The 17,064-nt window shown below is 49.5% G+C and overlaps 1 protein-coding gene across 3 annotated transcripts in view; it reads left to right on the top strand.

Moving 5' to 3' along the window:
* The window catches only part of ANPEP (alanyl aminopeptidase, membrane), a 30,011-nt gene extending 18,710 nt beyond the window's left edge, over positions 1–11,301 (top strand). For all 3 annotated transcript variants that reach the window (XM_024232529.3, XM_063716304.1, XM_063716303.1), the window contains exons 16-21: positions 3,104–3,195; positions 3,668–3,778; positions 3,903–4,070; positions 5,118–5,258; positions 5,670–5,751; positions 10,694–11,301. In XM_024232529.3, the coding sequence (XP_024088297.1) occupies positions 3,104–3,195; positions 3,668–3,778; positions 3,903–4,070; positions 5,118–5,258; positions 5,670–5,751; positions 10,694–10,846 (747 nt within the window). In that variant the 3' untranslated portion in view covers positions 10,847–11,301. The remainder of the gene's footprint in view (positions 1–3,103; positions 3,196–3,667; positions 3,779–3,902; positions 4,071–5,117; positions 5,259–5,669; positions 5,752–10,693) is intronic.
* The last annotated feature ends 5,763 nt before the right edge of the window (positions 11,302–17,064 follow it).

Here is a 17,064-nt window from a genome sequence, read left to right as displayed (position 1 = left end):
GTATCACACAATAGGTCAAGTTTTTGTTTGTTTGTTTAGAGACAAGGGCTCACTCTCTTGCCCAAGCTGGAGTGCAGTGGTGCAATCACGCTTCACTGCAGCCTCAAATACCTAGGCTCAAGGGATCCTCCTGCCTCAGTCTCTCCAGTAGCTGGGACCTCAGATGTGCACCACCATGCTCAGCTATTTTTAAAATTTTAATTTTTTGTAGAGATGGGATCTTTCTGTATTGGCCAGGATGGTCTGGAACACCTGGCTTCAAGCAATCCTCCCTCCTTGGCCTCCCAAAGTGTTAGGATTACAGGAGTGAGCCACTGTGCCCAGCCCAGTTTTGAGACTGGACTCCTCCTGGAGTCCTATTCTGCCTGCTCTCTTCCAGAGCTGCCACACAGCTCCCATGCTTGGAGGTGCCTCCCTCTACTGTGTTTCCTGCATCCCATGGATTCTTTGATTTTTTTTCCCTCTCATAGGGGAATACATCTTCCAGGAGTTTTTGAGAAAGGGTTCATGAGAGGTGGCTTTTCTGGGGTAGATCATCTGAAATGTCTTTATTCCACTCTCACACTGGATTGAGTGTTCAGCTGAGTTTAGAAGTTCCAAGGTGGGAAACTATTCCTCTGAATGTTTAAGGTCTTGCTCCACTGATGTCAGGCTTGTCATGTTGCTGATGAGATGCCCAGAGCCATTCTTATTTCCAGTTATTTGAATGTGACCAGTTTTCCTCCCTTCTGGAAACTTTGGGAGCCTCTCTCAGTCCTGGTGGGCCTTGGTTTGGGCCTCGTCTCCATCTACATTTTCCAATCAGGACTGGCATTCACGTCATCTAGTATTGGAAGATTTTGTCTTGCTTCTTTAAACTTTATTCCCTTTCTTTTTTCCAGTTATCTCTTTCTGGAACCCCTGTAAATCCAGCTTATTTCTCTTGCTTTCATCCTCTAGTTTTCTTTTTCTCTTCTGTTTTCCAGCTTATTGACTTTTTGTTCTGCCCCCTGGGAGGTTCCCTCAGCTTTGCACACCACCTCACCTAGAAATTGTTTTCATTTCTTCTGTCATATTTTTAAATTTCCAAGTGCTCTTTCTGATTCCGGCAACTTATGCAATATCTTCTCTTCACTCTCAGAGGATATTTATTACAGGCTCTTATGAAGTTTTCTTTTTTTTTTTCCATTGACTCGTTTCCTCTTGAGTTTGGTGTTTGTTTTGGCCTCTTTTCAAGTTGGAGGCTGAGCCACCCCTTTGGATTTGAGACAGATACAAACAAAGTGCAAGTGGAAGCTCCATGGGAAGGTGGAGTGTGTTGTCCGGGGGATCTCATTGCGAGGTGACTGGGTGGCCAAGTAACTCTTCACTAGGGACCCTCAAAAATTAGTCCACGGGTTTGTTCTCTGGAGACCATGCAGTTTTTCCAGAGAGTGAGCCTCTGTCTTGTCCCATTCTGGGACACAGGAGGGAAGGGAACTGGGGTGCCGCCTTTCAGTATGGAAACTTTCACCTTTGACCCTCTTTGCAATCCAGCAACCCTCCCACTGTGGTCTGGTGACCCCACTTTCTGAGCCTCCTGGTTCAGTCTCTCTCATGGGGGTGGTGAGGGGTGCTGCCCTCTACAAGGAGGGAAGTGGGGACTTGGGGGTTGAATGACTCCTTCTGTAGACTTTGACTTCATCTTCCTGTTTGCAGTCCTCACCTCCCCTCTGTCCCTTGCTGACTTGTCCCTTTAAATTTTTTATTTATTTTTATTTATTTATTTATTTATTTTGAGACAGAATCCTGCTCTGTCAGCCAGGCTGGAGTACAGTGGCCCGATCTTGGCTTACTTCAACCTCCACCTCCCGGATTCAAGAGATTCTCCTGCCTCAGCCTCCTGAGTAGCTGGGATTACTGGCGCCCACCACCACACCTGGCTAATTTTTGTGTTTTTAGTAGCTTCGGGGTTTCACCACATTGGCCAGGCTGTTGTCAAACTCCTGACCTCAGGTGATCCACCCGCCTCAGCCTCCCAAAGTGCTGGGATTACAGGCCTGTGCCACCATGCCTGGCCTTGTCCCTTTAATTCTGAGTCTTGTCACAGCAAGTTCCCTTGCTTCTGTCTCCCCTTCTGCAGATCCTCAGTTGCAAATTCTCCCACTCTGCCCAGCCTGGTACATCTCCCTTTCTGTGCGTCCCAGCTGCCTAAACTATGCTGACCTTGCATCCGTTGTTGCCTCTCCTGTTCTTTGTTCTTGGGGGTTTATTCCTTTTACATTTGGGTGTGGATCCAGGTGGGCACAGAAATCAACCTGCCATGTCAAACCAGAGTCCACAAAGGATTTTACTAGCATGGGGTGGGGCTTACACTACAATGTTAGGAGAAAAAAGCCATGTGCAGAATATGCTAAGTAAAAAAGAAAAAAGTATAGAAAAAAGAAGGTATAAATGCATCAATGTGGAAATTGTAGTTTTGGTGAGCTCCTGGGTGTGTTTTATTTTCTGCATGTGCTTCTCTGTGTTTTCTAAATTCCCCACAATAAGTCACGGCATTTTTTTTTTTTGAGATGGAGTCTCGCTCTGTCACCCAGGCTGGAGTGCAGTGGCGTGATCACAGCTCACTGTAACCTCTGCCTCCCGGGTTTAAGCGATTATCCTGCCTCGGCCTCCCAAGTAGCTGGGATTACAGGTGTACACCACCACAACCGGCTAATTTTTTTATATTTTTAGTAGAGACATGGTTTCACCATGTTGCCCAGGCTGGTCTAGAACTCCTGGACTCAGGTGATCCACCCGCCTCAGCCTCTCAAAGTGTTGGGATTACAAGTGTGAGCCACTGCGCCCAGCAAGTCATGGAATATTTGTGATTGTGTAGGGAAAACCCAACATTTCATATTAAGAAATGGTGACCCGTAGACAAGGAATATTGCAACTGACTAAGGCTTTTAGCAGAAAGAAACTCAGCTCAGTTATTTGAACTCTAGACTTCTATGGGCCCCTTTGAGCACTGTTTGGCCTCAGGTGAGGCCCCGACCTCTGACGTCTCTGCCGGCACGGCCCCCCAACATCAGAGGCTCCGTGGGGCTCCAGGCAGGTCAGGCATGAGTCTTTGATGCGATTCATGTTTTCTTTTCCCCAGAACTACCTGAAGAAGCAGGTCACACCCCTCTTCATTCACTTCAGAAATAATACCAACAACTGGAGGGAGATCCCAGAAAACCTGATGGACCAGTGAGTGGGAGCTCTCATGGGTTTGGAGGTCCTGGGCACCCTGGGGAGTCAAGAGCAACATCCTGGCAGTGTTCTCTGCCGCAACTCTCAATGCGGGGGCACCAGGCAGGGAGAGACCCCCACCCAGGAGCAGGGAGGCCCTGCCCTGAGGCTCCATGTGGCCTGTGGGCCCATCGGACCTCTTTATACAAAGACTCAAACTGAAACTCTAGCTCACCCCACTGGCTTGAGGTTATACAGTTTCTAGGTGTTGAAACTGGGGCTGGAGCCTATTCCTGCCCTTCTGGGTCCCTGGGCTGCTTTGGGGACCAAGGAACCTCAGGCCCAAGGCACAAAGCACATACAGGGGGGCCCAGAGGGCCAGTTAGGCCACAGAGCCTTAGGCAGGGTGCCGGCCTGGGGTTGTGTGTCAAGAGGTGAATCTTGGCTGGAGTTGGCCAAGTGTGCTAACCGCGTGTCACCCCTGGGGCAGGTACAATGAGATTAATGCCATCAGCACCGCCTGCTCCAACGGAGTTCCAGAGTGTGAGGAGATGGTCTCTGGCCTTTTCAAGCAGTGGATGGAGAACCCCAATAATAACCCGTGAGTGTCTCCCCTGCGCCTCCTCTGCCAGTCTTCATCTGCCCCCCACAGCCCCATCCTCAGCAGACCCCTGTCCCACCCTCCCCGCTGCTGCTCCACACCTGACCTCCCTACCCCACACCAGGATCCACCCCAACCTGCGGTCCACCGTCTACTGCAACGCTATCGCCCAGGGCGGTGAGGAGGAGTGGGACTTCGCCTGGGAGCAGTTCCGAAATGCCACACTGGTCAATGAGGCTGACAAGCTCCGGGCGGCCCTGGCCTGCAGCAAAGAGGTGTGGATCCTGAACAGGTGAGTCCTGGGGCAGGGTGGGACTGCGAGATCCCTCTCCCCACCTGGAGAACCAGGCAGGCCTCCACACTCCTCACCAGATCCTTCACATGACCTCCACAGACCTGTTGAGGTGGAGGCAGTATTTCCAAAGCAACCAGTGCAGATCAGAAGCTTTAATAAGTGATAGAGACAAGATCTGGACTCAGGTCTGAGTCCATGTCCTCTGCTCCTAGTTGCTGTGGCCTCTTAGCCTTTACCTGACAACAACTCGTGTTCACTTCTGTCAAAGGCTCTGGCGTAGCTGGACCTGAGTCTTTTCAAACGTCCAGCTGGGCACCCCCTCAAGCCCTTGGATGAGGGTCCCCACCTTCCACCATGTGCCTCATATACCATTACCTGGATGCAGTAAAGAAGAGCCACCCTTGAGGAGGGTGTGGTGGCTCACACCTGTAATCCCAGCACTTTGGGAGGCCGAGGTGGACGGATCATCTAAGGTCAGGAGTTCGAGACCAGCCTGGCCAACATGGAGAAACCCCATCTCTACTAAAAATACAAAAAAAGAAATAGGCATGGTGGCACATGCCTGTAATCTCAGCTACCTGGGAGGCTGAGGCAGGAGCATCACTTGAACCTGGCAGGCGAAGGTTACAGTGAGCCCAAATAGCTCCACTGCACTCCAGCCTGGGCGACAGAGTGAGACTCTGTCTCGAAAGAAAAGAAAAGAGAAAAGAAAGGAAAAGAAGGGCCACCCTCAACGTCAAAGACGAGAGTGGCCACCCACCTGGTGCCAGGGCTTGGGACGCTAGGACTCCTTCCTTCATTGATTCATTGTCAAATATTTCTATGTCAGGCATGACACTAGCTTAGCCAGTGACCCTGTGACCCTGCTTAGGTGACTCAGTTTTCCATCTACAGAGGGAAGAAGGAGCAAGGGGTCCCTCAGCCCCTGGCAGGCCAAGGGGATGTTGAGAGGACGCAGACATAGGTGATGTGCGTGGGACAGTCCAAGTTCTCTCCTGAGTCACCTGAATTAGCAGTAGCTGACTCAGCATCTGGCCCTCTTAGGTACCTGAGCTACACCCTGAACCCTGACTTAATCCGGAAGCAGGACGCCACGTCTACCATCATCAGCATTACCAACAACGTCATTGGGCAAGGTCTGGTCTGGGACTTTATCCAGAGCAACTGGAAGAAGCTTTTTAACGAGTGAGTCTGTGGAATGGGTGTCAGGGACAGCGAGCGCCGAGGCTGAGGCCCCGGGGGGTGGCCTGTGCGCGTAAGACACGCCGGGGGCTCTACCCAGGAGTGGACAAAAATCAGCCAAGCCTGGGGGCTAGGGTGGGGCAGGAATGGAAAGACAAGCTGGGGTATGGGCCGTCCCTTTTCCCATTCGGAAGGAAAACGTGGCGGGTGGGCGTATTTTCCAGAAGAGAGGGGAGTGAGGAACTCGGCAGTCAGACCTGTGTTCAAGCTGTGGCTCCCCCACGTCCTAGTGGGGTCTCCCAGGGCGTGTCATTTCATCTCCTCTATAATCATAGCTCCCTCCCCAGTAGGCGTGAGGATGAGCCTCCTTAGTTCCCGGCCTCCCTCACAGTTCACCTCTCTCCCTCCCTGCAGTTACGGTGGTGGTTCGTTCTCCTTCTCCAACCTCATCCAGGCAGTGACACGACGATTCTCCACCGAGTACGAGCTGCAGCAGGTAACAAGTCATTCCCCAGCCCTGGGCTCTGCCTACTTCCTTCCCAGGCCAAAGGGGCACTGTATTCTCCCACCGTGTCCCTGAGGGAGCGCAGGCTCCACGCCGCCGGGCCTTCCTCATTTACAGAGGAAGCTGAGCAGCCAGACTTTGGAAATGTTGATAATTCAATTAAAAAAAATTCATCTTGGAATTTTTGTATAGGCACAAAAGGAAAGAGTGGTATAATGAACCTCCACGTACCCATTACCCGGGTTCGACAATTATCAACATTTTGCCAGTACTTTTTCCGGGCAGGCAATTTTTAAGCAAATCACTGACACCATGTAATTTTACCTCTAAATAATTTAGTCATATGAAAAATAAAGGCATTCTTTTTTTTTTTTTTTTTTTGAGATGGAGTCTCGCTCTGTCGCCCAGGCTGGAGTGCAGTGGTGCGATCTGGGCTCGCTGCAAGCTCCGCCTCCCGGGTTCACGCCATTCTCCTGCCTCAGCCTCCTGAGTAGCTGGGACTACAGGTGCCCGCCATCGCGCCTGGCTAATTTTTTTGTATTTTTAGTAGAGATGGGGTTTCACCATGGTCTCGATCTCCTGACCTCATGATCTGCCCGCCTCGGCTTCCCAAAGTGCTGGGATTACAGGCGTGAGCCATGGCATCCGGCCTTTTTTTTTTTTTGAGACTGAGTCTCGCTCTGTCACGCAGGCTGGAGTGGTGCAGTGGTATGATCTTGGCTCACTGCAACCTCCGCCTCTGGGATTCAATCAATTCTCCTGCCTCAGCTTCCCGAGTAGCTGGGATTACAGGCACACGCCACCACACCCGGCTAATTTTTGTATTTTTAGTAGAGACGAGGTTTCACCACGTTGGCCAGGCTGGTCTCGAACTCCTGACCTTAGGTGATCCACCCGCCTCGGTCTCCCAAAGTGCTGAGATTACAGGCGTGAGCCACTGCGTCCAGTAATAAAGGCATTCTTAAAACATAATCACACTGTCCTTAGCAAACCCAGGAAAATGATTATCTTCTTACTATCATATACCCAAGCCATATTCAAATTTTCTAAGTTGTTTATAAAAGGTCTTTTTACAATTGATATATATGTTTGAATTAGAAGCTTGACAAAGTCAACTTGGATTAAGTTAGTTTGTCTTTTTTAAAAATTGAGATATAATTTGCTGGGCGTGGTGGCTCACACCTGTAGTCCCAGCACTTTAGGAGGCTAAGGTGGGTGGATCGCCTGAGGTTGGGAGTTCCAGACCAGCCTGGCCAACATGGTGAAACCCTGTCTCTACTAAAAATACAAAAATTAGCTGGGTGTGGTGGGGGGGTGCCTGTAGTCCCAGCTACTTGGGAGGCTGTGGCAGAAGAATTGCCTGAACCCAGGAGGCGGAGGTTGCAGTGAACCAAGATTGTGCCACTGCACTCCAGCTTGGGCAACAGAGTGAGACTCTGTCTCAAAAAAAAAAAAAAAAAATTGATGTATAATTCATGGACCATCAAACTCACCATTTTAAGTGGTTTTCAGTAAACTAACAAGGTAGGGTGGGTGGGGTGCTTCATGCCTGTAATCCCAACACTTTGGGAGGCCAACGCAGGAGGATCCCTTGAACCCAGGAGTTTGAGACCAGCCTGGGCAATATCGTAAGATCTCATCTATAAATAAATAAATAAATAAATAAATAAATAAGCTGGGCATGGTGGCGCATACCTGTAGTTCTAGCTACTCGGGAGACTGAGGTGAGAGGATCGCTTGACCCAGGAAGGCAGAGGTTGCAGTGAGCCGAGATGGTGCCACTGCATTCCAGCCTGGGTGACAGAGCAAGACCCTGTCTCAAAAAACCAAAACCAAACCAAACAACAAAAAAAAACCACATGGTACAACCATCACTACTGTCTAATTCCAGAACATTTTTATTACGCCAAAAAGAAACCTTGTACTCATTAGCAGTCACTCCTTATTCCTACCTGGTCCCCTCAGCCCCTGGCAACCACTAATATACTTCTGTCCCTATGGATTGATTACCTATTCTGGATGTTTCATAAAATGGAATCATATATACACAGCATTTTTGTGTCTGTCTGCCTTCTTTCACTTAGTATAATGTTTTCAAGATTCATGCATACGGTAGCAAGGATCATTCCTTTTTATGGCTGAATAATGTTCCATTACATGGATGTACCACATTTTGTTTTCAGCTCATCACTGATGGGCATTTGGGTTGTTTCAGTGTTCTGGCTATGATGAATATCATGGACCTTCATGTGCAAATTTTGTACAAACATGTTTTAATTTATCTTGGGTATACACCTAGGAGCAGAATTGCTGGGTCATTTGGTTACTCTGTGTTTAACTTTTTGAGAAACTGACAAAATGTTTTCCAAAGCAACAGTACCATTGTCCATTCCTATTAGCAATGTATTGCATGAGGGTTCTAATTGCTCCATGTCTACACTTACCTCTCTTTCCCTCTTTTTTTTAGTATAGTCATCTAGTGGGTAGGAAGTGGTATCATTATGGTTTTCAGTTGTATCTCCCTAATGAGTAATGACATGATGTTGAATAGTTCATGTGCTTATTGGCCTTATACACATTTGTGTATCTTTGGAGAAATGGATAAAACTGACTATTTTTCTTTTCGAGAGAGGGTCTTACTATGTTGCCTAGGTTGTCCTTAAATTCCTGGGCTTAAGCAACCCTCCCACTTCAGCCTTCTGAGTACCTGGGATCACAGGCATGTGCCACTGTGCCCAGTCTTTTGCTATTTTAAAATTGGATTGTCTTTTTATTGTAAGAGTTCTTTATATATTCCGAATATTAGACTCTTAATCAGAGATAGGGTTTGCAAGTATTTCTCCCATTCTACAGACTGCCTTTTCACTCACTCGATAGGTCTTTTGATACCCAAAAGTTTTAAATCTTGATGAAATCCTATTTATCTGTTTTTTTTTTTCCCCCTTTGGTTGCTTATACTTTATGTGTCATATCTAAGAAACTATTGTCTAACCCAAGGTCATGAAGATTTATACCTATGTTTTTTTATTTCAAAAAAAATTTTCAAACCCACAAAAGACCTGACGATGTTTTTTTCTGAGAGTTTTATTGGCCAGGCACGGTGGCTCACGCCTGTAATCCCAGCACTTTGGGAGGCCAAGGCGGGTGGATCATGAGGTCAGGAGTTCAAGACCAGCCTGGCCAAGATGGTGAAACCCCTGTCCCTACTAAAAAATACAAAAATTAGCTGGGTGCGGTGGCAGGCACCTGTAATCCCAGCTACTCGGGAGGCTGAGGCAGGAGAATTGCTTGAACCCGGGAGGCAGAGTTTGCAGTGAGCCGAGATCGCACCACTGCACTCTAGCCTGGGTGACAGAGCAAGACTCTGCCTCAAAAAAAAAAAAAAGAGTTTTATTATGTTTTCACTCAAACGTAGGCATTTGATCTATTTTGACTTAATATTTGTATATGATATGAGGTTGGGGTCCAACTTCATTCCTTTTGCATGTGGATATCCAGTTGTCCAAGTCCCATTTGTTGAAAAGACTGTTCTTCTCCCACTGAATGGTCTTGGCAACCTTGTTGAAAATCAATTGACTGTAAATGTAAGGGTTTGTTTTTGGATTCTCAGTTCTATTTCATTGATCTATATTTGCATTCTTATGCCTGCACCATACTGTCCTGATTACTGTAGTTTTGTAGTGAGTTTTAAAATTGGGAAGTGTGAGTCCTCCAATTTGGTTTTTTTTTTTTTTTTTTTTTTTTGAGAAACGGTGTCACTCTGTCGCCCAGGCTGGAGTACAGTGGTGAGATCACAGCTCACTGCAGCCTCAACTTCTCAGGCTCAGGTGATCCCCCCATCTCAACCTCCTGAGTAGTTGGGACTATAGGCACATGCCACCATGCCCGGCTAATGTTCTGTATTTTTCTGCAGAGACAGGGTTTCACCATCTTGCCCAGGCTGGCCAACTGTGTTCTTTTTCAGTATTGTTTTGGCTATTCTGGGTCCCTTGCAATTTCTTATGCATTTTAGGATCACTGATCAATTTCTGCAAAAAAAAAAGTAGTTAAAATTTTGATGGGATTGAATCTCTAGAGCAATATGGGGACTACTGCCATCTTAATAATGCTAAATCTTCCAGTCCGTGGACACAGATTTATTTGGGTCTTTTTTCTTTTTACTTAGGTGTTCTTTAATTTCTTTCAAAAATGTTTTGTAGTTTTCGGCATACCAGTCTTGCACTTATTTTGTCAAATTTATTCCTAAATATTTTATTCTTGTTGATGCTGTCGTACATGGAATTGTTTTCTTAATTTCATTTTCAGGTTTTTCATTGCTAGTGTATAGGAATACAATTGATTTTTGTGTATTGCTCTTGTATCCTGCAACCTTGCAGAAATCATTAGTTCTAACAGTTTTTTTAATGGATTCCTTAAAATTTTTATGTATGCAAACATGTCATACACATAGTTTTACTTTTTCCTTTCTGGATTCTTTTCATTTCATTCTCTTGGCTGATTGCCTGGCTAGAACCTCCAGGACTGATAACTCTTCTAATTTGTAGGAGTATTTTTTTTAAAAAAAACCCATTTATTTATTGAAGCAACTGGATCATTTGTGGTATAGAAATTTCCACATTTTAGATTTGGCTGGTTGCTTCATTAGCCCCTCTCTACTCTCTTGATTGGATTGATATTATAATAAAATATTACACATGAAGGCCAGAATCTCCCTGAGCCAGGTTTTGCCTGGGATTTTCATTTTGCAACCTCTGTGTTGACAAGGACCTTGCCCGGGAGCAAGGTGGACGTCCTCCCTATCCCTGCAACTGGGTGTGGTCCCATCCATGGGGACTGTAAAGTGGGAGTGGAAAGCCAGAGGCCTGAGAGAGCTCCTCCTCAAGGCTGTGTTAGGGACCCAGCCCGGGCTGAGAATCTTTTGTTTTTCTGGCAGCTGGAGCAGTTCAAGAAGGACAACGAGGAAATAGGCTTCGGCTCAGGCACCCGGGCCCTGGAGCAAGCCCTGGAAAAGACGAAAGCCAACATCAAGTGGGTGAAGGAGAACAAGGAGGTGGTGCTCCAGTGGTTCACAGAAAACAGCAAATAGTCCCCAGCCCTTGAAGTCACCCAGCCCCCATGCAAGGTGCCCACGTGTGTCCATCCCAGCGGCTGATGGCAGGGCCTCCATTCCTGGAGCCCGAGGCACCAGTGTCCTCCCCTCAAGGACAAAGTCTCCAGCCCACGTTCTCTCTGCCTGTGAGCCAGTCTAGTTCCTGATGACCCAGGCTGACTAAACACCTCCCAGCCCCTGCCCCTCATGCCAACCCCCCCTAGGCCTGGCATGGTGCCTGTCGCCCAGGGCCCTGGGGCTGATCTCAGGGAAGCCCAGCTCCAGGGCCAGATGAGCAGAAGCTCTCGATGGACAATGAACGGCCTTGCTGGGGGCCGCCCTGTACCCTCTTTCACCTTTCCCTAAAGACCCTAAATCTGAGGAATCAACAGGGCAGCAGATCTGTATATTTTTTTTCTAAGAGAAAATGTAAATAAAGGATTTCTAGATGACTGAGACTCATTACTAAACTAAAGCAGGAGTGGGTCAACACAGCAGCTGGGGAGGCCGGGTGGGGGAAAGCTGGGTGCATGCAGAGCACCGTGGAGCCTGGGACCCCAGAGCACAGGAGGGGAGATGTGCCCAGCCTGCTGGCCCTTCCTGCAGGTGCCCTGCGCCTGTGCCTCCGTGTCTGCCTGCAGGACTCCGGGCTCTTTTTTCATGCTCTATCGACTGAGCTAGCTGGGTGGTTTGCAGGGCTCCTTTTATCCCTATTTTGATGGCAGCTGGAGATGCTGGGTGGTAGGGAGGCATCACGAGGTGGAGGGTGGGCAGCTGTGGACCCAGTGCTCCCGCAGTGCGTGGTGAGAGGGGCCCTGGCAGAGCGCAGGGAGTGCTCTCCAGGAAGCACCCTCCTTAACATGAGGCAAGGGTGCAGGGTGCTGGCCGTGCCCCTCTTCCCGCCCCACAGGAACACCTGGGATACCTGGGACAATGCGGGACAGGTCTGTGCAGTGAAGGCAGCAAGCGCAGGGTCCCAGACCTGGTGCCATCCTTCACTGGCCAAGGGCACGCCCCACCGTCTTCCATGGTGGAAGGGTGGAGTGGGGTGCAGGTACCAATGCATAAAGAGGTTGTTTTCTAGAGCAGCACACAGGGAGGGGCTGGGCTGAGGAGCAGGCAAGCCATGGGGTGGGGACAGCTTTGCCAGGCTCATAAAGTGGGAGCTGTGCCCTCCACATCACCTGGGGCAGAAGACGGTCAGGGCCAATTCTGAGAAGGCCTGGGACCAGCGCAGCTCCACGCACACATTGGCCCTGGTGAGCATTTCTTGACAAATGGAGCCCCACTGTGGCAGGCTCCCCTCAGCCTCTGCCCCGCAAGGCCCAGTTGAACATCCAAGGCTGAGGGGAGGGGGAGAAGGCGGGAACAGCCGCAGGGGTCCTTAGGAGTCACCTCCAACAGACACCCATGACCAGCTCCGCAGGCTGGAATCCTGGAGTCCAGCAGGTCTGGTTTCAGTTTCTTAGACAAGGGACCCACATGCCCAAGCCTCGGTCTCATCTGCACAACGCGGCAGTGTCAGAGCTGTTGGGCTCGCATGTGGATTGAAGGAGATACATGTACTTAGCAAATGGCATGACACATAAGGAGAGCTGGGTTTTATTATCACCCTCGGCCCTCTTCCCCCTTGTGAGAAGCGGCAGGCCTGGGGCCAGGAAGGCCCCCCATCCCCCACCACCATCTGCACATCAAAGAGTAGGGTGAGCTAAGGGCGGAGGCCAGCCCGGATGATGGTGCGCTGTCCCTCCACCAGCCGGGAGGCTCCCTGGGCCACCCCAGATTAAGCTCCACCAGCCACTTTGGGCCAACCCTTCCTGTCGCCAGTATCCAGTGGCCGTGGCTGGCACTTGACCTTCTGGGGACCAGCTGTGGGAGGGGCCAGCCTCACCATCTTGAGTTCCTAATGGGCTCTAGGCTCCCTGGACATTGCAGAGGAGAGAGCTGGCCTGCCAGGGAGAAGAGTTTATGCACATTATTTCATTTAGTTCTAAACTGTACCATGAGATAAGGAATATCTTTATCTCAACTTTACAGATAAGGAAACTGCAGGGCAAGGAGATGAAGTCACAACTCGGTAGAACTGAACTGGAACCGCTGTCTGGCCTTACTCCCTGCACAGAAATGGAAGCCAGTTCTCCATCTGGAGCTGGGGTGGAGTGCGTGACGTCTAGACTGCCATGCTTGTGCCCTTACTGGAAAGGGGTCTCGATCCAGACCCCAAGCAAGAGTCCTTGGAGCTCATGCAAGAAAGAATTCGGGGCAAGTCCATAAAGTGAACGCAAGTTATTAAGAAAGGAAAGGAATCAAAGAATGGCTACTACACAGGCAAGGCAGCGGCATGGGCTGCTCAGCTGAGCAAACTTAAGAGTTATTTCTTGATTTTTTTTTTTTTTTTTGAGACAGAGTTTCGTTCTTGTTGCCTAGGCTGGAGTGCAATGGCGCGATCTCGGCTCACCACAACCTCCGCCTCCTGGGTTCAAGTGATTCTCCTGCCTCAGCCTCCCAAGTAGCCAGGATTACAGGCATGCACCACCATGCCCAGCTAATTTTGTATTTTTATTAGAGATGGGGTTTCTTGACCCCAGGAGATCTGCCCACCTCAGCCTCCCAAAGTGCTGGGATTATAGGTGTGAGCCACTGCGCCCAGCCTTATTTCTTGATTATATGCTAAACAAGGGGTGGATTATTCATGAGTTTTGGGGGGAAAGAAGTGGGGATTTCCCAGAACTGAGGGTTTCTCCCGTTTTTAGACCATACAGGGTGACTTCTGCATATTGCTGTGGCATTTGTGAACTGTCATATGCTGGTGGGAGTGTCTGTTAGCAGCTAAGGCATTATAATCAGCGCATAATGAGCAGTGAGGATGACCAAAGGTCACTTTTGTCACCATCTTGGTTTTGGCGGGTTTTGGCTGGTTTCTTTACTGCATGCTGTTTTATCAGCAAGGTCTTTGTGACCTGTATCTTATGCCGATCTCCTGTCTCATCCTGTGACTGAGAATGCCTAACCTCCTGGGAATGCAGCCCAGCAGGTCTCAGCCTCATTTTGCCTAGCCCCTATTCAAGATGGAGTCGCTCTGGTTCAAACACCTCTGACGATGCCACCTGGCAGTGTACAATGCTGGCACTCATCAGGACCTCCATGGCTGATCCTGGAATGCAGTGAGGATACACAGAGCCAGAGGAATGCCTGCAGGAACCAACTAGAACTCTGGCGGCTGATTCCCTGCCCAGCGCCCTTGCCTGCCAGAGAGACGAGCCCTCAGCACTCAAGTCCAGCAGGAATGGAAGGTGCTGAGGCTCTGCAGGCAGCAGCCCTGGTGGCTCCTCTGACCCAGCCTTTCGAGACTGTGGAGTCAGCGCTAAGGCAATCTTTCATTTTCTTTTTCCCTTTTTTTTTTTTTGAGACAGAGTCTCACTCTATCGCCCAGGCTTGCAGTGGCACGATCTCGGCTCACCGCAACCTCCACCTCCTGGGCTCAAGCGATTTTCCTGCCTCAGCCTCTTGAGTAGCTGGGATTACAGGCGCTCACTACCACACCAGGCTAATTTTTTGTATTTTTAGTAGAGACGAGGTTTCACCATGCTGGCCGGGCTGGTCTCAAATTCCTGACCTCAAGTGATCACCCCACCTTGGCATCCCAAAGTGCTGGGATTACAGGTGTGAGCCACCGTGCCTGGCCTCAGTACTCATTTTATTGAGCACTTACTATGTGCCAAGTATTAAAACCCTGAGAGGCAGGTCTATTATTGTCTCCACTTCATAGTTGAAGAAACTGATGCTCAGGGAGGTTTCAAAGCTTACCTGTCAGTCTCACTTGGTTACACAGCAAGTAAGAGCCGAGTAGAATGCGCAACCTGGGCCCCAATGCTGTGTCTCTGCTCTAACCTTGCCTGGATTTTTCTCATCCTTCCAGCTGTGGCTGACAGCCCCTCAGGACAGCAGGGCTCTAAGGGCAGAACCAGAGCACTTCTGGAAGGTTAGAGGAAGAAGGTACCTCAGCACCACCCAAGATAGTTCCTCCTTTAGGAACTGTGAAAACTGAAGCTCAGAGAGAGTGACTTGCCTGATGCCACAGGACATGTCAGAGGCAACGGGCAACCTTGCAGGATGACAGAGGAAAGCCCCACACATCAAGAGCTCAGGCCCAGGAAATCAGGCAGCTCATGCTCTGTGCTGCCTCTCCCTTTCTCTCAAGCTGGACTGTCGCAGTGGCCTCCTGCCTGGTTCCATTTCTATGAAGCGGCCGAAGGGACTGAGAGCAGACTTCTTACCAGCTCACCCCCAACTCCCAACCCTCAGTGCTGCCCATTACTCAGGAAACGGAGGCCAAAACCTCATCATCCACCACATGGAACTCCCCACAAACTTGCCTCCAAGCCCCTTTCTGGCTCTGTTTGCCACTTTTCTCTGTCAACTCTAGACACTAGACGCTTGTTTCAACTTTGCTCATGCTGTTGCTCCTGCCTGGACCTCTCTTCCCTCACTCCTCTTGGTAAACTCCTGCATATCCTTCAACACCCAGCTCCAAGGTCACCTCTTCTGCAACTCTCTCCTCCCCGAGTCAGCAGATACAGAAGGAAGTTACCACCACCGCTGGCTCCCATGCCCACGGGAGCCTTTGCTAATAGATCTTGGCATCCTTTCCCCAAGATCCTGGCAGTGCCTCTTACTCTTAAGACACTGCAATCAAGGCAGCAGGACCAAGGAATCAGGTAACTCAAGAATGAGATGATACTGCCAACCTCGCCTCCCACCAGGTTACCGCATCCTGGTCCCTAAGCACCTCACACAAACTCCCATCCTTGTGTTTAGGACCTGGGCTCTGATCATTTATTTCCCTGTAATTCACATTAGTTGGGGAATATTTTCTCTCTGGCACCTAACACATGGTGTTATGGGCTGAACTGTGTCCCCATAAAATTCCTGTATGGCTGAGCGCAGTGGCTCATGCCTGTAATACCAGCACTTTGGGAGGCCGAGGCGGCTGAACTGTGTTCCCATAAAATTCCTATGTTTGGCTGGGCGTGGTGGCTCACGCCTGTAATCCCAGCACTTTGGGATGACGTGGCGGGTGGACCATTGGAGGTCAGGGGTTCAAGACCAGCCTGGCCAACATGGTGAAACCCTGTCTCTACTAAAAATACAAAAATTAGCCGGGCATGGTGGCAGGCACCTAGGCCAGCTACTAGGGAAACTGAGGCAGGAGAATCACTTGAGCCCGGAAGGCAGAGGTTGCAGTGAGCTGAGATCATGCCACTGCACTCCAGCCTGGATGACAGAGCAAGACTCTGTCTCAAAAAAAAAAAAAAAAAGTTTCTTATGTTTAAGCCCTAACATCCAATACTTCGGAATGTAACTGTGACTGTATTAGAAGAAAGATCCCTGAAAGAGTAAATACAGTTAAATGGGTCCCTTAGGGTAGGTCCTGATCCAACATGACTAGTGCCCTTATAAGAAATCAGGACACAGACAATAGAGACAGATGTGTGACCGTGTAGGGGCTCAGTGAACAGACAGTCAACTGCAAGCCACAGAGAGAGGCCCCAGAAGAAACCGAACCTGCCAACACCTTCATCTTGGACTTCTTGCCTCCAGAATTGTGAAAAAATAAATTTCTGTTGTTTAAGCCACCCAGTCTGTGGTTGTTTTTTTTTAAGTTTTTTGTAGGGACAGGGTCTTGCTATGTTGCCCAGGCTGGTCTCGAATTCCTGGCCTCAAGGGATCCTCCCACCTCAGCCTCTCAAAGTGCTGGGATTACAGGCATAAGCCACTGCACCCAGCCCGTGGCATTCTAGTATGGCACCCCTCGCAAACTAATACACTGGGCCTAGCACATAGGAACCACTCCCAGCATTCTTTGAAGAAAATTTCATGTCATTATGAAAGAGCCCTAAATCACAGGTCTCTGGGACTGTGGTCTCCCCATTTGGGGCTCCTGTCTGTCTGTCCACAGCTGCATGCACCCACCCCACCAGTCACCAGGAATGCACCCAGAAGAACACAAAAGGGCCGTGGTGATGTGGCTGGGGCAAGTGGGCAGGCCCAAGCTTAGCCCACCTGTGCTACCTTGCACAGCGAGCCAGGTGGAGCTTTTGGCCCTGGAGCTCCAGCGCAATAAATATGGTCAAACTGACAAATGAGGGCCCATACAAACCTTGGCAGGCCTGGATTTGGGAAGGAAAGAGCAGCGGAACTTGTTCCCCACAGAA

Source organism: Pongo abelii, chromosome 16, assembly GCF_028885655.2.
Source record: "Pongo abelii isolate AG06213 chromosome 16, NHGRI_mPonAbe1-v2.0_pri, whole genome shotgun sequence".
Classification (NCBI taxonomy): domain Eukaryota; kingdom Metazoa; phylum Chordata; class Mammalia; order Primates; family Hominidae; genus Pongo; species Pongo abelii.
This window is presented reverse-complemented; position numbering and strand designations above follow the sequence as displayed.